The sequence below is a fragment of the Schistocerca piceifrons genome, chromosome 2 (genome assembly GCF_021461385.2).
Source record: "Schistocerca piceifrons isolate TAMUIC-IGC-003096 chromosome 2, iqSchPice1.1, whole genome shotgun sequence".
Taxonomy (NCBI): domain Eukaryota; kingdom Metazoa; phylum Arthropoda; class Insecta; order Orthoptera; family Acrididae; genus Schistocerca; species Schistocerca piceifrons.
The window spans coordinates 845,104-866,093 of NC_060139.1; the positions used below are offsets into that span (position 1 = coordinate 845,104).

Here is a 20,990-nt window from a genome sequence, read left to right on the forward strand (position 1 = left end):
ATTCCGTTATTACAAAAGAGAGATTCGAATGGCTCTGAGCACTATGGGACTTAACTGCTGATGTCATCAGTCCCCTAGAACTTAGAACTACTTAAACCTAACTAACCTAAGGACATCACACACATCCATGCCCGAGGTAGGATTTGAACCTGTGACCGTAGCGGTCGCTCGGTTCCAGACTGTAGCGCCGAGAACCGCTCGGCCACTCCTCTGCTATTACGTACGGTTGTTTACGCCCTGAAGTACGAGGGCAGTTCAATAAGTAATGCAACACTTTTTTTTCTCGGACAATTTTGGTTGAAAAAACCGGAAATTTCTTGTGGAATATTTTCAAACATTCCCGCTTCGTCTCGTATAGTTTCATTGACTTCCAACAGGTGGCAGCGCTGTACGGAGCTGTTAAAATGGCGGAGCGTGCGAACACACTCGTTCGAGATGATCGACGGATCACCATCAAACAACTCAGTGCTCAACTTGACATCTCTGTTGGTAGTGCTGTCACAATTGTTCACCAGTTGGGATATTCAAAGGTTTGTTCCCGTTGGGTCCCTCGTTGTCTAACCGAACACCATAAAGAGCAAAGGAGAACCATCTGTGCGGAATTGCTTGCTCGTCATGTGGCTGAGGGTGACAATTTCTTGTCAAAGATTGTTACAGGCGATGAAACATGGGTTCATCACTTCGAACCTGAAACAAAACGGCAATCAATGGAGTGGCGCCACACCAACTCCCCTACCAAGAAAAAGTTTAAAGCCATACCCTCAGCCGGTAAAGTCACGGTTACAGTCTTCTGGGACGCTGAAGGGGTTATTCTGTTCGATGTCCTTCCCCATGGTCAAACGATCAACTCTGAAGTGTATTGTGCTACTCTTCAGAAATTGAAGAAACGACTTCAGCGTGTTCGTAGGCACAAAAATCTGAACGAACTTCTCCTTCTTCATGACAACGCAAGACCTCACACAAGTCTTCGCACCCGAGAGGAGCTCACAAATCTTCAGTGGACTGTTCTTCCTCATGCACCCTACAGCCCCTATCTCGCACCGTCAGATTTCTATATGTTTGGCCCAATGAAGGACGCAATCCGTGGGAGGCACTACGCGGATGATGAAGAAGTTATTGATGCAGTACGACGTTGGCTCCGACATCGACCAGTGGAATGGTACCGTGCAGGCATACAGGCCCTCATTTCAAGGTGGCGTAAGGCCGTAGCATTGAATGGAGATTACACTGAAAAATAGTGTTGTGTAGCTAAAAGATTGGGGAATAACCTGGTGTATTTCGATGCTGAATAAAACAACCCCTGTTTCAGAAAAAAAATGTGTTGCATTACTTATTGAACTGCCCTCGTATAATCTACTTAAATTGGTAGTATGGTATACAAGATAAACAGAGCAAGTGAACAAAAGTAACAGAATAATATTATGGAGGCTACAGACAAAAGCACAGTTAAAACGACACACTTGCACTTAAAACAGTAGCATAGCTCTTTGTGACGTAGTAACCGTTTTGCTCTGACATGTATGATTTCACAGGCACAGTACGTTTTACAAGTGCGTGTAACGTTTGTGTCGTGAGAAGCGGCCGGGGCGCTGGCTCAGACCCTCAGACCCTGCTTCGGATCCCGAGCCAGGCGCCGCCTCTGACGGTGAGCGTGGCGCTGTCCGGCTGGAGTCTGAGCGGCACCGGCGTCCTGGCGACCACCTGGAGGCTGAACCTGGACAGCAGGTGGACGAGCACCACCTTGGACTCCATCAGCGCGAACCTCTGGGCTGCAAAGGCGAAAGTCAGCAGTGAACTACACGGAGACTCTATAGGTGAGCAAAAAGAGGGCAGTGGTAGGAAACCAGTTTCGATGGAAAAGGTGAAACAGAAACACCATGAAGGAAGTAACGCAATGTGACAACAGCAAGGCCGTGAAAGATAGTACAACGTCTTTCACAGTCCTGGTTCGCTACTCGAGTCCAGCGGTGCTGGGGCAATGTCGACAGATCGACGACGTCTGCTGGGAAAAAAATGTTCAAATGTGTTTGAATTCCTAATGGACCAAACTGCTTAGGTCATCGGTCCCTAGACTTGCACACTACTTAAACTAACTTACACTAAGGACAACACAAACACCCATGCCCGACGGAGGACTCGAACCTCCAGCGGGAGGGGCCTCGCAGTCCGTGACATAGCGCCTCAAACCACGCGGCCACTCCGCGCGGCCCCGTCTGCTGTACTGTTGCCATTGTGTTGCACTGTGGTTGTCAGAAACCACCTGGACATTATCGTTGGCTCGTGGAGTGGGAAAATGCAGTGTATTCGGGACTCCTTCAAGCAGTCGAGAAGGGACCTCAGCCTGTGATTCACCGACTTCGATGAGCTTTTAAATGCTAGTCAGATGTCACTCGAATAAAGTAACTGTGAAACCGTCTAGGTCACTACGCTCCCGCTTATGAAACAATAGAACTCAGAAACCATGACGCAGAATCCGATCTTAACCAGGTGGAACCGTTAGAACACACGAAAATATGGAAATTTTATTTATACGTTTCAGCCCTGCAACCAAGTTGTTCGTGACAAATCGTGGAATTAGTGATTAGATCTGTTGCAGAGATGCTCGAGGAAGAAAACCCCTACTAACACGGGCAGTGGCTACGTGAAATTAAAAAAAATGAAAAGTAATAAAAGGCCTGCATTCAGATCAGAGTCAAGGGTTTCGAGTCGCACTTCTGGCAACGCATTTCCTCTTTTTCCAAAGGAATGGAGGCTGTCGCAAAAGTTATGAGGCGTGTTTTTTTTAAGTAAGTACCGTTTTGAAATTAAAAAAGACGTGCTAAGATATCTCAATAATTTTATTTTTACATGAAAGCCTGTACCTTAATCTACGCACTGACGCCATTACAGTCTCATTCTTTCTTGTTTATGTTGTGTACTGAGTGTTTAAGATGCCTCCGATAATCGTGAGTCCCGCCGACTGTGAAGTACGGGCTGTTATAAGATTTCTTAGTGCTAATGGCCTAAAAGCGATCGATATTCATCGTGAGAGCTTTGCAGTTTACGGAGAAAACATTATGAGTGATGGAATGGTAAGAAAGTGGGTGAGAGCATTTAAAGATGGCTGCACAAATGTGCATGATGAACAACGGAGTGGGCGTCCTTCGGTCGTTAATGAATGTTTGGTGCAGAAAGTGGACAATAAGGTGAGAGAAAACAGACCCTTTACGATTTCCTCCTTGCGGGATGACTTTCCTAATGTTTCTCGTAGTGTTTTGTATGGCACTGTGACCGACTACTTGAATTACGGAAAATTGTGCGCACGTTGGGTATCGAAAATGTTGACGGATGTGCTGAAAACCAAACGTTTAGACAGTTCACTGAATTTTCTTGAGCGGTACCACAACCACGGTGATGATTTCTTAATCGAAATTGCTTCGGGCGATGAAACATTGGTGGCCTACGTCACACCAGAATCAAAGCAACTTGAGCAAGGGCATCGTTTTACTGCAAGACAATACCCGTCCGCATGTGGCGAATCAGACCAAAGATCTCATCACATCTTTTCGATGGGAAACTCTAGATCATCCTCCGTACAGCCCCGATCTTGCGCCCAGTGACTACCATCTGTACCTGCACTTGAAGAAGCACCTGGGCGGTCTGCGCCTTCAAGGCGATGACGAAGTCAAAACAGTGGTGATGCAGTGGTTAACAAGTCAGGCGGCAGACTTCTATGAGGAGGATATTCAGAAACAGGTACAACGTTATGACAAGTGCCTCAATATTGACGGACATAATGTAGAAAAGTAGATTAAGGTACAGGCCTTCATGTAAAAATAAAATTATTGTGATATCTTCCGGCTGGGGTGGATGAAATTAAGTCGGAACTCATCAAATACAGTGGAATGTCAGGTCTTAAATGGCTACACAGGATAATTGAAATGGCCTGGGAGTTGGGACAGGTTCCATCAGACTGGACAAAAGCAGTAATGACACCAATCTTTAAACACGGAAACAAAAAAGATTGTAACAACTACAGAGGTTTCTCTTTAATCAGCGTTGTGGGTAAAATCTTCTCAGGTATTGTTGAAAGGAAAGTGCGAGTATTAGTTGAGGACCAATTGGATGAAAATCAGTGTGGGTTTAGGCCCCTTAGAGGTTATCAAGACCAGATCTTTAGCTTACGGCAAATAATGGAGAAGTGTTATGAGTGGAACAAGGAATTGTATATATGCTTTATAGATCTAGAAAAGGCATATGACCGGGTTCCTAGGAGGAAGTAATTGTCTGTTCTACAGGATTATGGAATAGGAGGCAAACTTTTGCAAGCAATTAAAGGTCTTTACATGGATAGTCAGGCAGCAGTTAGAGTTGACGGTAAATTGAGTTCATGGTTCAGAGTAGTTTCAGGGGTAAGACAAGGCTGCAATCTGTCTCCAATGTTGTTCATATTATTTATGGATCATATGTTGAAAACAATAGACTGGCTGGGTGAGATTAAGATATGTGAACACAAAATAAGCAGTCTTGCATATGCGGATGACTTAGTTGTGATGGCAGATTCGATTGAAAGTTTGCGAAGTAATATATCAGAGCTAGATCAGAAATGTAAGGACTATGGTATGAAGATTAGCATCTCCAAAACGAAAGTAATGTCAGTGGGAAAGAAATATAAACGGATTGAGTGCCAAATAGGAGGAGCAAAGTAAGAACAGGTGGACGGTTTCAAGTACTTAGGATGCATATTCTCACGGGATGGCAACATAGTGAAAGAACTGGAAGCGAGGTGTAGCAAAGCTAATGCAGTGAGCGCTCAGCTACGATCTACTCTCTTCTGCAAGAAGGAAGTCAGTACCAAGACTAAGTTATCTGTGCACCGTTCAATCTTTCGACCAACATTGTTGTATGGGAGCGAAAGCTGGGTGGATTCAGGTTACCTTATCAACAAGGTTGAGGTTACGGATACGAAAGTAGCTAGGATGACTGCAGGTACTAGTAGATGGGAACAATGGCAGGAGGGTGTCCACAATGAGGAAATCAAAGAAAAACTGGGAATGAACTCTATAGATGTAGCAGTCAGGGCTAACAGGCTTAGATGGTGGGGTCATGTTACACGCATGGGAGAAGCAAGGTTACCCAAGAGACTCATGGATTCAGGAGTAGAGGGTAGGAGGAGTCGGGGCAGACCGAGGAGAAGGTACCTGGATTCGGTTAAGAATGATTTTGAAGTAACAGGTTTAACATCAGAAGAGGCACCAATGTTAGCACTGAATAGGGGATCATGGAGGAACTGTATAAGGGGGGCTATGCTCCAGACTGAACGCTGAAAGGCATAATCAGTCTTAAATGATGATGATGATGATCTCAGCACGTCTTTTTTTATTTTAAAACGGTACTTTCTTAAAAAACTCGCCTCGTATATACTGTTCTCACAAATAAAATAAATTTATCGTGAAAAAGGAAAAAAAAATGATCAGTTTATGTGCCTACCATCTGCGATGACAAGTGTTTAATCGACGGGGCAGGCTTTATTTTTTGTACTTATTTTTTCTCACGACATACAATGTTCTCTTTCAGAGAATGTGAAAATGAAAAAATGTCCCACAGTATTACGCACTTAGTGCTGGAATCTTTTTCTCTCCCTTTCTGTTGACCGAACGAGGTGGTGCCGTGGTTAGCACACTGGACTCTCATTCGGTAGGACGACGGTTCAAACATGCGTCGCTTCATTCAGATTAGGTTTTCCCTGATTTCTCTAAATCGCTGCAGGGAGGTGCCAGGATGGTACTTTTGAAACTGAACGGCAGACTTCTTTCCCCATCCTTCCCTAATCCGATGGGACCGAAAACTTGGCTGTTTGGTCCCCTCCCCGAAATCAACCAAACAACTAATCTTTCTGTTTCTTGAAGGCTCACTTATTTTCACCTCATCGTGGTAAGATAAGTATCGTGTAATTAGGAGAAGCAGAGAAATCCTTTGCAAATGCACATTGCGTACGCTTGCTTCCAGCCGAGTACGCTACGGGGGCATGCTTTGTTATCGTTTTATAAAGGCGTTTCTCTTGGATATTAATTTCACCACGTTCATGACCAATACAGATAAAACTTCCTTAGTTTCGAGCTATCGAACGATATCATCTTGAGCCGGCCGGTGTGACCGTGCGGTTCTAAGCGCTTCAGTTTGGAACCGCACGACCGCTACGGACGCAGGTTCGAATCCTGCCTCGGGCATGGATGTGTGTAGTGTCCTTAGGTTAGTTAGGTTTAAGTAGTTCTAAGTTCTAGGGGACTGATGACCTGAGTAGTTATGTCCCATAGTGCTCAGAGCCATTTGACCCATTTTGATACCATCTTGTCTGAAATGCATTCTTCATCGTAGCATTTGATATCGGTCAGTTCGGGAACGAACATCGTAGTGACGTAAACCTTCCATAGGCGGTCCTTTCGAGGAGTCCCGGACCATTGCCAGTAAGCCAAAGGTCGTCGAAATTGGTAGATCGCACGATCCAGCCTCCCCTTTGGAACTGCAGTGACGGTCCTGTTCATACTGCACGCTCACTACAGTTGTTTGCAAGTAAGAAAGCATTATCTGCAGAGAGGAACGGTCAGTGCTGAGCCGAGTCACCTCTGCCCTTCCTGACCCACACCTCATACTCCAGCTGGTGCGTACCCTGAGAACTGGTCATACACGGGGGTAAGCAACACGAAGTCCACCGTTTCGGTTTGTGACCACTCTACAAAAAATTATATATTAAGAAGCCGTCACTCGATAACGTAACAAAATAGAAAGGATTTGAGCAATTCAGAAAGGATCTGCGAAATTTCAGGGGAACATGTACACAATACACCTGATGGGAATGAAAAATGTAGTGTGTTCTGTAGCATAGTTATAGGGCACTATGAAAACTGTTTTCCTTAGAAATTAACTGGTGAAACAAGATTAAACGCAACTAAAGCCTCGATTACAAAAGGCGTGTGAATATTAGGCCTAAAGGAAAGAAGACTCTACTTGGGATCAAGGAACACATATGACATCAAGATAAAATCTCGTTACAAAGCGTACTTTAAAATTCTAAGCAAAGTCATCAAATGATCAAAATGTATGTGCTCCTCGCACTTTCAAGACAAAAATAAACTACTCCTGCCACAACAAAGAACTATCTGGAACAAAGTAAATGATGAGACAGGAGACACAAATCAACAAAATGAATACATTTCTTTAAAGGTACGTAACGAATCGATCATAAATAACCCTAGGGTTATAGAAACATTCAATAACTTTTTTTCTGTCACTAGCAGATAATTTAGTTTTGAACCCTTCTTTAGGAGATAGCCCATAGTTCCTAAGAAAGACCTTCCAAAACAAACTTGAAAAAATTCAGCTTCTCTAAAAGAAGATTTCAGTGTTATCAGCTGCCTTAAAAATAAATGTTCAATCGGGAATAAAGACATCAGTAGCAAAACAATGAAATGGAGTTAAGCTGTGTTTCAGCAGTTACTTGCGTAATCAATCTTTCCACAACCATATTTCCTAGAGACGTTTAAAAATGCTGTTTTCAAGGTATTTCACAGAAAAGGAGACAAATAGTACAGAATTACCGACTCATCTCATTACTACCACTATTTTCAAAAACTTTCGAGAATATAACGTACAATAAACATAATAGTACATAAACTTAGTACAAGAAAACATGCTCAATACCGAACAGTAGTGACAAGTGAACACGCTATATTTACACTGACAGATGAATGAACCGTGGCGGTTATCGATACCTTCTAGCTAGCCTCTCACCAAGTGGCGCGTATTACTATTGTGCGGTTGTCTCTGCCACAGATAGGCTCCGAAAGCGGCCGCTAGAGGGGCGTCGAGAAAGTCCTTGCAGCAGCGCAGTGTAGGCAGTCTACGTGAAGACTTCGCGCAGTGTGGAGCTGGGACACGCGGTGCGGATCGGCAAGACGTCTTCTCCTGATCGTCGCTCACTCTTTTTTGCCAGGACTGGGTCGAAGGCAAAAGATTTGTTTCTTCTATGTCGTGCGTATCTGGTTGTTGGGCTCTGGGCACCGATTTACCGTTCTGCAAGCTGTTGGCGCAGATGTTCGTGTTTATATTCATTGAGTGGTCACGCATGCCTTTGTTAGTTGACTCTATGTTATTCTAGGACAAACTGACCAGATTCTGCCTACTCTGTGTGTCTTTGAGGTGACTTGTATTATAGTATGTTGGGCAGCGTTCTCTCTAAAATTGTTAATGTTGTTATGGCGATTTTTAATGTGCTCAGCTACCACGCATAATTATGTCAGGGACCTATAAATTATGTAGTTTTTTAAAAATTCACGTTTGTTTTGAAATTGTTTTATCTGAGAGAACAAATTGTTTCTGTATTTTAATATTTGTTTTCACTGTGTTTTAGGAGCTGGTGTGCTCTCTGGTATTACTACTGTCCAGCCCTTTAAGTTTTGTGTGTTATGACACCAAGCGAATGGTAAGACCTTAGAGAGTTCTTTTTTATACTCCTTCCTGGAAGAATTTACGGCTCCATTTGAGTAGTTCTCTTTTACATCTTATACGTTTAGCGATGCTTATTTACTAGGGCGTATGACCTTATTGGAAAGGTTCTATAAGTGGAATCGTGGTTGAACAGTAATTTTCATTTGTACACTACTGGCCATTACAACTGCTACACCACGAAGATTACGTGCTACAGACGCGAAAATTAACCGGCAGGAAGAAGATGCTGTGATATGCAAATGATTAGTTTTTCAGAGCATTCACACAAGGTTGGCGCCGTTGGCGACACCTACAACGTGCTGACATGAGGAAAGTTTCCAACCGATTTCTCATACACAAAAAGCAGTTGACCGGCGTTGCCCGTTGAAACGTTGTTGTGATGCCTCGTGTAAGGAGGAGAAATGCGTACCATCACGTTTCCGACATTGATAAAGGTCATATTGTAGCCTATCGCGATTGCGGTTTACCGTATCGCGACATTGCTGCTCGCGTTGGTCGAGATCCAGTGACTGTTAGCACAATATGGAAACGGTGGGTTCAGGAGGGTAATACGGAACGCCGTCCTGGATCCCAACGGCCTCGTATCACAAGCAGTCGAGATGACAGGCATCTTATCCCCATGGCTGTAACGAATCGTGCAGCCACGTCTCGATCCCTGAGTCAACAGACAGGGACGTTTGCAACACAAAAAGAAATATTGGAACACGTGAGGCAATACTAACCCTATGGCTTATCTTAGAAGCTAGATTAAGGAAAGGCAAACCTACGTTTCTAGCATTTGTAGACTTAGAGAAAGCTTTTGACAATGTTGACTAGAATACTCTTTCAAATTCTGAAGGTGGCAGGGGTAAAATATAGGGAGCGAAAGGCTATTTACAATTTGTATAGAAACCAAATGGCAGTTATAAGAGTAGAGGGGCTTGAAAGGGAAGCAGTGGTTGGGAAGGGAGTGAGGCAGGGTTGTAGCCTCTCCCCGATGTTATTCAATCTGTATATTGAGCAAGCAGTGAAGGAAACAAAAGTAAAATTCGGAGTAGGTATTAAAATCCATGGAGAAGAAATAAAAACTTTGAGGTTCGCCGATGACATTGTAATTCTGTCAGAGACAGCAAAGGACTTGGAAGAGCAGTTGAACAGAATGGATGGTGTCTTGAAGGGAGGATATAAGATGAACATCAACAAAAGCAAAACGAGGATCATGGAATGTAGTCGAATTAAGTCGGGTGATGCTGAGGGAATTAGATTAGGAAATAATACGCTTAAAGTAGTAAAGGAATTTTGCTATTTGGGGAGCAAAATAACTGATGATGGTCGAAGTAGAGAGGATATAAAATGTAGATTGGCAATGGGAAGGAAAGCGTTTCTGAAGAAGAGAAATTTGTTAACATCGAGTATTGGTTTAAGTGTTAGGAAGTCGTTTCTGAAAGTATTTGTGTGGAGTGTAGCCATGTATGGAAGTGAAACATGGACGATAAATAGTTAAGACAAGAAGAGAATAGAAGCTTTCGGAATGTGGTGCTACAGAAGAATGCTGAAGATTAGATGGGTAGATCACATAACTAATGAGGAGGTGTTGAATAGGATTGGGGAGAAGAGAAGTTTGTGGCACAAATTGACTAGAAGAAGGGATCGGTTGGTAGGACATGTTCTGAGGCATCAAGGGATCACCAATTTAGTATTTGAGGGCAGCGTGGAGGGTAAAAATCGTAGAGGGAGACCAAGAGATGAATACACCAAGCAGATTCAGAGGGATGTAGGTTGCAGCAGGTACTGGGAGATGAAGAAGATTGCACAGGATAGAGTAGCACGGAGAGCTGAATCAAACCAGTCTCGGGACTGAAGACCACAACAACAACAACAACAACAACAACTACCTGCACGAACAGTTCGACGGCGTTTGCAGGTGCAGGGACTATCAGCTCGGAGACCATTGCTGCGGTCACCCTTGACGCTGCATCACAGGCAGGAGCGCCTACGATGGTGTACTCAACGACGAACCTGGGAGCACGAATGGGAAAACGTTATTTTTTCGGATGAATCCAGGTTCTGCTTACAGCATCGTGATGGTCGCATCCGTGTTTGGTGACATCGAAGTGAACACACATTGGAAGCGTGTATTCGTCATCGCCACACTGGCGTATCACCCGGGGTGATGGTATGGGGTGCCATTGGTTACACGTCTCGGTCAGCTCTTGTTCGCAATGACGGCACTTTGAACAGTGGGCGTTACATTTCAGATGTGTTACGACCCGTGGCTCTACCCTTCATTCGATCCCTGCGAAACCCTAGATTTCAGCAGGATAATGCACGACCGCGTGTCGCAGGTCCTGTACGGGCCTTTCTAGATACAGAAAATGTTCGACTGTTGCCCTGGCCAGCACTTTCTCCAGATCTCTCACCAACTGAAAACATCTGGTCAGTGGTGGCCGAGCAACTGGCTCGTGACAATACGCCAGTCACTACTGTTGATGAACTGTGGTATCGTGTTGAAGCTGCATGGGCAGCTGTACCTGCACACGCCATCCAAGCTGTGTTTGACTCAATGCTCAGGCGTATCAAGGCCGTTATTATGGGCAAAGGTGGTTGTTCTGGGTAATAATTTCTGAGGGTCTATGCACCCAAATTGCGTGAAAATGTAATCACATGTCAGTTCTAGTGTAATATATTTGTCCAATGAATACCCGTTTCTCATCTGCATTTCTTCTTGGTGTAGCAATTTATTGGCCAGTAGTGTAGTATGATTCTGTGAGACATTTGTGTTCTTTGTTTGTTGACAGTACTAACTAAGTTCTGAGGAGAGCATTCCATGTGTGCGGCTTCTTGGTGCTTGGACCCGGGATGCTTGCAGCCGCGTGGACGGCTCTCGAGCACTTCCCAGCCTGGCTTGCTACTTGTTCGCGGTCGCGTCCCGTGACTGTGTGCGCTGAAGTTGAGTACCTTATGTTTATCTGACTTGCACCGTAAATGAAATTTTGCTGTCTGCCAAAAGCCCTTTCTCTGAGTAACTGGCTTCGCACAGGGAATTTTCCTTTTAAGTTTATTGTTGTGTTTAACACATATTGTAGCCTTATTTTAAATTTTGTTTTAAATTATTTGCTGTAAACGCTTTGGATAAGGCGTAAAGGTGATCTGTTACGTCTTGTTAACTAGTTAATATCTTCGTTTTGAGATCGCTTGCAGAAATTTATCTAGAGCTCGGTTTTAATTGTTTGCTGGTTTATTTAATTTTCTTTTAATTTAAACGTTTCATAGGTCAATGTTGTTAGTCTTATTCTTTTTGCATTTTGTTAAAAGACTTCAAAAGGGCAATTGTATTATTCACCATTTTTAACGCTTTCAAGTGTGTAAATTTAACAAGGCAAATTAACTTTTGATTTCCTTACCTGTTTTTTTTAAAGAGGACCTGTTGTTAATTTGAAAAATACACTAGTATCCAAACTTAAATTAACAAGTCGATTTTTGCCCGTCCTGTCGTCAACAGAAGTTCGTACGACGGTGTTCTGCACGGCAGACGGCATTCCGGTCACCGAACAACCACCACGCCATCGATGACGACGGGGCATCTGTCAGAGGGGACACAGTTTGCCGTGTAGTCCCACATCCACAGCCGCTGTGTGCACAGTCACAAAGGGTGCAGTGTGGCACAGAGGTGACGCCTACCACACTCCCTGCGGTGGAGGACCACCGGAAGAATGGGTGCAGGACAGTCGAAGACTGGTGTGGCCCGATGGTTTAATGTGAGTCGTTTTGTTGCTTCTCCTATTGGCGACAGTTTATAGAGGCTGAACTGTATCCCGAAGACCAGGGTGGGGCCGACCATGTGTGACATACGAAAGAGAGGACCATTATTTGGTTGTAAGGGCAGGACGGTACCGCCTCAGCACTACACAGCACCTGGCATCTGACCTCGAGGCATCCACAGGACGTCTTGTGTCGAGACAGACGGTGTGCAGAAGGCTTCTAGAGAGTGGCCTGTATTGTCAGGGACCTGCTGTATATGTACCTCTGACGCTTCTTCAGAGAAGGGAACCTACAGAGTGCAGTCGCCGACATTCTACTTGCACGGTCAAACAATGAGCCAATGTTCTTTTCACAGATGAGTCCCGATTTGGTCTGGAGAGTGATTCTCGACGGATTCACATCTGGAGGGAAAGTGGAACAGGATTTCCGAACCCAAACACTCTGGAAAGAGCCTGATATCGAGGAGTATCCCTAATGGTGTGGGCAGGGACCACTCGACCACTCAAATACCTCTTCATGAAATTGCCTGGGTGAATCGAGAAGGTTTAACTGCTGATACCAATTTCAATCTGAACCTGCCTGGGATGCACTAGGGAGACGGGTTGCATCACGTTAGCATTCACCAACCACCGTCCAAGATTTGCGAGCAGCGCTGCAGGAAGAATGGGAGTTATTGCCTCAACATGGGACTGGTGATATTGTTCACATGTCCCATCGTTGTCAGGCCTGTATTGCTGCAAAAAGTGAGCCCATTAGCCAGTTGTCAGAATGTGTGCGCAAAGTTGGAAACATGAAGAACATTTTAGTCTACCGATATGTACGTTGCAGTTGTTCACGTTTTGTATTCTTTAAATTTTTTCTACTTGACTATCATCTGTTTGTACTGCTTTGTGGCAAATAAAAGCAACGTTGCAAAATGTTCGTTTGTTGCTTTTATTTTGGACAACAGTGTTAATGTCTGTTGTCAAAAGGATTAATGATGATAGTTAACGGTGCCTAGTCCTTCCATGTCATTTACATGATCCTGGGATTTCCTGATCACTGATACACTATAATCAATAAATCGGGAATGATTACCGTTGGGAGTATTTTATGACTTGACTAAGGCTTTTGTTTGTGTGATCCATGATACGCTTAGGTAAAAGTTAAGATATTCGGTTTATAGGATATTAGGCACAGCAGATTCATGGTTTTTATCTTATCAAAATGACATATTGCAAAGTGTTTCAGCTCCGTGTCAATCACGTAGCAATACTCACTCAGAATTTGAAAGAATGGTGTAAAACAAGATTCGTTTGTGGATCCTCTTATTTCTGATAAACCGAAATAATCTTACACATTTTTGACATCTTTTTCCACATCAAAGATATAAAAATGCAATATTTAGCATGTTTGTTTTATACCATCCATAAAGAACACTCATCATAAGAAAACTAACACGAAAACCTATGCCAAATGTAGCATGCTCACCCCAAAGCACACACGACTGACAGACACATTTAAATGCCGCTACTGGCTGGAGAATCATACGATATATTCCTACTGCACATCGACCCACCACCCGCCTTCTTACGTGCACACCATATGTGACTGCAAACTATCTCTTCCCTCGTGCAGCTCTACACAGCTGCTTTCAGCAGTACGACAGCCACTTGACGAGAACGACCAGCAAGCCTTCATTCGAAGAACGAGTTGTACCACTTCCTCAGTGCCCTCCACATTCGTCTCACACGCCGCCTTTTGAACATGTTTGGATCAAGACTCTAGGGTAAATCAACATTGTAGGGCCACTTGCTCTCCGTGGTCCTCCAGTCAACACTGCTGATTCTTCACTGACGTACTTAACAGCCATGTGGAGAAGGATATCCAGATGGAAGAATACAGCAATCAGTGGCGAATGATCTGAATTTATTGCAGATCGATTACGACTATAGAAAAGCCATAATCGGTGCTAGAGGTAACATAAACAAATAAGATACAAGATTTTACAAGATAGTGTAATGCAGTAACAATACGAAGGGGAAAAATGTGTGCCACTCATCACCCAGTATGGTCACATCAAACTTGTGCTCAATCACGTATATCTTTCAGATTCGAATGCTTAGTCACGTGTATAAGCATACTGAGAAAAAGAAGCAGCACATTTTACAGAATATGAATTTATAATTGAAGTTGTTGTTTACAGACTATTGTAGCACCAATGGTTTTGCCAAATTGACCAAGAGCACCATCTACGTGGGTAAATAGTGAAGCTAAATAATATTTTTGTAAAAACATCAAGATAGGTGAGTGGCATACATATAGACATAACATAACTGTTAATAACAGAAGCTACCAAATAATTTATAAAAATTAAATGAACAATCTAAATACAAATATAAACATAACTATGTCAATACATTCCAAAACCAGTTAAAAAAGTGTAGTAATTGTCATCTGTGGATGGCGAGAGCATACATTTGCATACAAAAACATAAAATTTAGAAAACCATGGACGCAATGTTGTACAAATACAATGAAATTTAATAAAACGACAGTTTTGTGTAAAACATAAAACGTGGTCATTTACAGAGGACTCAAGAAAACGTTTATAAGTTAGCCTGAACTTATAAAAACTAAGAGATGACACTGGCAAACAAGCAGCATCAAAAATGGCAAACTCTCAAATAACATTTTTACAAAGCTAAATGTAAAACTTTACAATAAGCACTTAAAAGCGTAAATGTTTCCTACCCCATCTTGACATAAATTTAAAAAAGAAAACATGATAATCTAGAGCCTATAAGAAATGCATTCAAACTAACATGTAAAGACCTGTATTATAAAGTAGGTGCAAATCTGCTCAAATATCGCACACATTATAGGCAGTGACACCTGACCCTATCTAACAGACGGTTTTTAGACAAGAGGACATTTTTAACTACCACGAGGTTAATGCCAGATATATCACATATAGTCGTCTTCTTAACTCCTCTATAGATGATCGTGTTTCTCGCATCCCTTTCCTTTTCTGTGTCACGGTTTTATGTTTTAAATAAAGTTCTTATCCCATTAAATTTCTTATGACCTATCTTTTTAAAAAAATTATGCCGTTGTAAGCATTGTATCCTCTCGCCATTCATAGATGGCACTATCTACATGTTTGTAACCGGTTTTTCGATGTACTGAATTCGTGTTGTTGTTGTTGTGGTCATCAGTCCTGAGACTGGTTTGATGCTGCTCTCCATGCTACTCTATCCTGTGCAAGCTTCTTCATCTCCCAGTACCTACTGCAATCTTCATCCCTCCACATCTGCTTAGTGTATTCATCTCTTGGTCTCCCTCTATGATTTTTACCCCCCCCCCCTCCCGCTGCCCTCCAATACTAAATTGGTGATCCCTTTATGCCTCAGAACATGTCCTACCGACCGATCCCTTCTTCTAGTCAAGTTGAGCCACAAACGTCTCTTCTCCCCAATCCTATTCAATACTTCCTCATTAGTTATGTGATCTACCCATCTAATCTTCAGCATTCTTTTGTAGCACCACATTTCGAAAGCTTTTATTCTCTTCTTGTCCAAACTATTTATCATCCATGTTTCACTTCTGTACATGGCTACATTCCATGCAAATACCTTCAGAAACGACTCCCTGACACTTAAATCTATACTCGATGCTAACAAATTTCTCTTATTCAGAAACGCTTTCCTTGCCATTGCCAGTCTACATTTTATATGCTCTCTACTTCGAACACATCAGTTATTTTGCTCCCGAAATAGAAAAACTCCTTTACTACTTTAAGTGCCTCATTTCCTAATCTAATTCCCTCAGCATCACCCGAGTCAACTCGACTACATTCCATTATCCTCGTTTTGCTTTTGTTGATGTTCATCATATATCCTCCTTCAAGACACTATCCATTCCGTTCAACTGGTCTTACAAGTCCTTTTCTGTCTCTGACAGAATTACAATACAGATTGAATAACATCGGGGAGAGGCTAGAACCCTGTCTCACTCCCTTCCCAACCACTGCTCCCCTTTCACGTCCCTCGATTCTTATAACTGCCATCTGGTTTCTGTACAAATTGTAAATAGCCTTTCGCTCCCTGTATTTCACCCCTGCCACCTTCAGAATTTGAAAGAGAGTATTCTAGTCAACATTGTCAAAAGCTTTCTCTAAGTCTACAAATGCTAGAAACGTAGGTTTGCCTTTCCTTAATCTAGCTTCTAAGATAAGTCGTAGGGTCAGTATTGCTTCACGTGCTGCGATATTTCTACGGAATCCAAACTGATCTTCCCCGAGGTCGGCTTCTACTAGTTTTTCCATTCGTCTGTAAAGAATTCGCGTTAGTATTTTCCAGCCGTGACTTATTAAACACCGACCTCTGTGGCCGAGCGGTTCTAGGCGCTTCAGTCTGGAACCGCGTGACCGCTACGGTTGCAGGTTCGAATCCTGCCTCGGGCATGGATGTGTGTGATGTCCTTAGGTTAGTTAGGTTTAAGTAGTTCTAAGTTCTAGGGGACTGATGACCTCAAATGTTAAGTGCCGTAGTGCTCAGAGCCATTTGAACCATTTGAACCATCTTCAGTAGTCCCCGCCCTCGGGAAAAATTAGGGCTGTTATTTCCCCTTGCTTTCAGCCGTTCGCAGTACCAGCACAGCATGGCCGTTTCGGCTAGTGTTACAGGGCCAGATGAGGTAATCGTCCAGACTGTTGCCCCTGCAACTACTGAAAAGGCTGCTGCCCCTCTTCAGGAACCACACGTTTGTCTGGCCTCTCAACAGATACCCCTCCGTTGTGGTTGCGCCTACGGTACGGCTATCTGTATCGCTGAGGCACGCAAGCCTCCCCACCAACGGCAAGGTCATGGGGGAATTTGGGGGGGGGGGGGGGGGAAATTCGTGTTAACACTGTTAATTTACTTTTCATAAATTATTTGGTAGCTTCTAATATTAGCAATATGTGCTACATCTATGTGTACCAATTTGGAACTAATGAGATGTACCTGTCTTGATACCTTTACAAAATAAACTTTAGCTTGACTATGTGCCCTCATACAGAGGCCTCTTCACCGAGGTGACCAAACCTGTGGTTTTTCAGTAGCCTGTAAACAATAACTTCAATTCATGCTGGTATTCTGTAAGATACTCTGCTTCTTTTTGTCAGTATGCTTATGTGTGTGACTATGTGTTAAATATGTGAGTTGTTGTGTTGAGGCACAAGTTTGACGTGACCACGTTTAGTGACGTACGGACATATTTTCCTCGCTGGTATTTTTACTGCGTTACAGTGCCCTGTGTATGTTTGTATCTTACTTCTTGTTGTTCCTCTAGCACTGAAGATGGCTATTCTACAGTCGAGATCGATCGGCAATAAATTCAGGTTATTCACGACTGACCACTGCATTCTTCCATTTGTGTATCCAATGGCCGCTGCGCATGGGAGTCCTATGGATTCCTCGCCACAGCTCTTAGAGGTTCTGACTGTAATAAGCAGAGGCCTTACACCATACTGATCTTTGAGAGAACAAATACACTTCGAGAATTCTAATCATGTCTGAATTTTCCTCTGACTAATATGTGGTGAACCGTTCATTTCAGTCACATGTATTCTGCTGATGTTGCGTTTTCACAAACAGTACGTTTAGTAAATCTGTGAAAGAATTTCTTAAATACATCGTATTAACACGAAACAATATAGTATTAGAAATACGTTCTTCAGTTTGGGTAGCTAAATTTTCGAAGTTTTAAAAGATGTCAGACGTTACGACGATGCTTACCAATGCAAATGCGAGGTCCAGACCCGAAGGGGAAGTAGGTGAACGGCTTGATGAGATGCTTCCTCTCCGGACTGAAGCGCTCCGGGTCGAAACGTTCCGGGTCTGGGAAGTACTCGGGGTCGTAGTGGATGCCGAGCACCGGCATCCAGACGCCGTCCCCGGGTCGCAGCTCGAGGCCAGGGCAGCTCTCTGTGGCCGGCAGCCTGTAGGAGCGCACGCACGTGCGGTCCAGGGAGGCCAGCGGCGTGTACATGCGGAGCGTCTCTGTGAACACAGGCAGAAGCGGCACCAGTGAAAGTACGCGCCCGTGAGCAGCCGAACTGAAGACAGCTGGTGGGTTGGATGGAGGGTGGTTCTGGCGCCACGGCGAATCGAATGCATCTAATCTACATCAATTTTTTATAAACCACTGTGAGGCGTATGGCACGGGATACTTTCCATGGTACCATGCACTGGGTTTTCTTCCAGTTACATTAACTAATGAGGAGGTATTGAATAGAATTGGGGAGAAGAGGAGTTTGTGGCGCAACTTGACTAGAAGAAGGGACCGGTTGGTAGGACATGTTCTGAGGCATCAAGGGATCACAAATTTAGCATTGGAGGGCAGCGTGGAGGGTAAAAATCGCAGAGGGAGACCAAGATATGAATACACTAAGCAGATGCAGAAGGATGTAGGTTGCAGTAGGTACTGGGAGATGAAGAAACTTGCACAGGATAGGGTAGCATGGAGAGCTGCATCAAACCAGTCTCAGGACTGAAGACCACCACAACAACACATTCGGAAATGGAGCACAAGGAGAATAAAAGGGTCACTGCTCCAGTGCATGTCGTAATTAGTTTAATCTTGTACCCGAGATCCCTTGAGAACTATATGTAGGAGTCTGTAGTACTTTATTGTCCTCAGAGTCTTTCGTACCGGCATGACTCAATGAAATTTTGTCGACTCTGAAGCTGCATCAGTTTGAATAAAATGCTCGAGTTTTTGATGGAAATTTCCGCCATCGTCTTCAGGAGTAAAACCGCTGACTGCCGGGGCTGGCACTGTGCCTCCACTTCTACAGGCACGACAGCGTCCTGTGGCACTAGTGAGAGAGGGCTGGAAAGACGCCTGCCTGGAAGCTGGTCGGGCAGGTCGCTCACCCCAGCTCCGGCACGCCACGGGGCAGGGTGACGCCAGGTGGAGCCGTGGAGCGGGAGCCTGAGACTGCAGCGCCCACCTCCCTACAAGCGTCAAGCATTCTCCGTCGTGCGCGCCTCGTTTCGGCCTTCTCTGACTGGTTACAGAGGCTGCAATCGTGGCTACATAAACAGAAAACTATGCGGGCCCCGGAATGTGGGTATCAAAGACAGTGGCCCAACCCATGCAGCCACTGGTTTTACTCCTGGCGTTGGCGGCGGGGATGACCATCGAAAGCTCGAGAATCTTGCTCGACTCGGAAGCCGAGAAGATTTTATTCACTTTACTGTATTCCAGTCCTAGGGTAAAGGTGTTTCTGTGCCACTTTTTGTCTCATTTAAAATATGTAAATTAACTACTTGATCAGTTAGTCCTCTCATGACGTTATGGAGTTTCCCAAGCCGGCACAAGTTACCTTCCCCACCATCACTCCTCTGGGAAATGACCTCCCCTCCTCCCACACAGCAAAAATGGCGGGAAATTCAGATTATCGCGGTTAATTGAATTTTGGCAGTAAATTAAAACGCTAATTACATTTTATTGTAGAGGGCATTATAATAATACATTCATTATTTATATAAATTCAATTTGCATATCATCTTTGGAATACTCATGCAGCCTAATTATGACATCACAATCCAAGATCCCCAACACAGAATACGGGTGCACAGAATAGGAGTGCACTCAGTCTCCCTCTTCCTACAGGTGCAAAGTTCAAAAACTAGTGGCAAAACCCAGACTCTTTCCTCTGGCTGTGAAGCACGGGAGAGGTAGTTGCCACTGATCAACCACAAGATAGTAGCTTTACCCACTTCCGTCAAAAACCGCCGGATGTAGAGAGGATATTTTCGCTATTAAAAAAAAAATGCCCGAGGCAGGATTCACCTGCGACCGTAGCGGTCACTCGGTTCCAGACTGGAGCGCCTAGAACCGCTCGACCACACTGGCCGGCCTTTCGCTATTACAGCAGAATTGCTCCAATCACTCTAGCAAATAGCCCTACAGAATACTGATTAGGAGTAAATCGAAGAAAGACAAAAGTAATGAGAAGTAGCAGAAATAAGAATAGCTAGAAGCTTAACATGAGGGTATATGGTCTGGAAGTAGATGAAGTTACGGAATTCTACTACCTATGCAGCAAAATAACCAATGACGGACGGAGCAAGGAGGATATCAAAAGCAGACTAGCACTGGCAGAAAGTGCATTCCTGGTAAAGAGAAGTCTACTGGTATCAAAAATAGGCCTTAATTTGGGGAAGAAATTTCTGGGAATCTACGTTTGGAGGACAGCATTGTATGGTAGAGAAACATCGACTATGGGAAAACCACAACAGAACAGTATCGAAGTATCTGAGTTTGGGTGCTACAGACAAATGTTGAAAATTAGGTGGACTTATAAAGTAAGGAATCAGGACGTTCGGTGCAGACTCGGAGAGGAAAGGAATATGTGGGAAACACTGATAAGGAGAAGGGACAGGGTGATAGGACATCAATTAAGACATCATGGAATGACTTCCATGGTACTGAGGGAGCTGTTAGAGCAATAAATGTTGAGGAAGACAGAGATTGGAATACATCCAGCAAATAACTGAGGACGTAGGTTCCAAGTGCTACTCTGTATATGAAGAGGTTGGCACAGGAAAGGAAATCGTGGCGGGCCGAATCAAAGCAGACATATCACAAAAAAAAAAAGGATACGTAATGAAGAACCAATGCATGACAGCCCGTTTGGTGGTGTTCACACTAAAATACGACATTCTAGACGCCTTGCTCTCAGTGCAATTTTCTTTTTTTGCGAATAGTTTCAATGCCAACATTAATAAGCG

The 20,990-nt window shown here is 43.8% G+C and overlaps 1 protein-coding gene across 1 annotated transcript in view; it reads right to left on the bottom strand.

Annotated features, from left to right (window-relative positions):
• Positions 1–1,229: 1,229 nt before the first annotated feature.
• Positions 1,230–20,990, bottom strand: part of LOC124772841 (cytochrome P450 9e2-like) — an 86,029-nt gene continuing 66,268 nt past the window's right edge. The window contains exons 7-8 of the mRNA XM_047249354.1: positions 17,988–18,251; positions 1,230–1,769 (exon numbers count right to left, since the gene is read on the bottom strand). Coding sequence (XP_047105310.1) covers positions 1,603–1,769; positions 17,988–18,251 — 431 coding nt within the window. The 3' untranslated portion in view covers positions 1,230–1,602. The remainder of the gene's footprint in view (positions 1,770–17,987; positions 18,252–20,990) is intronic.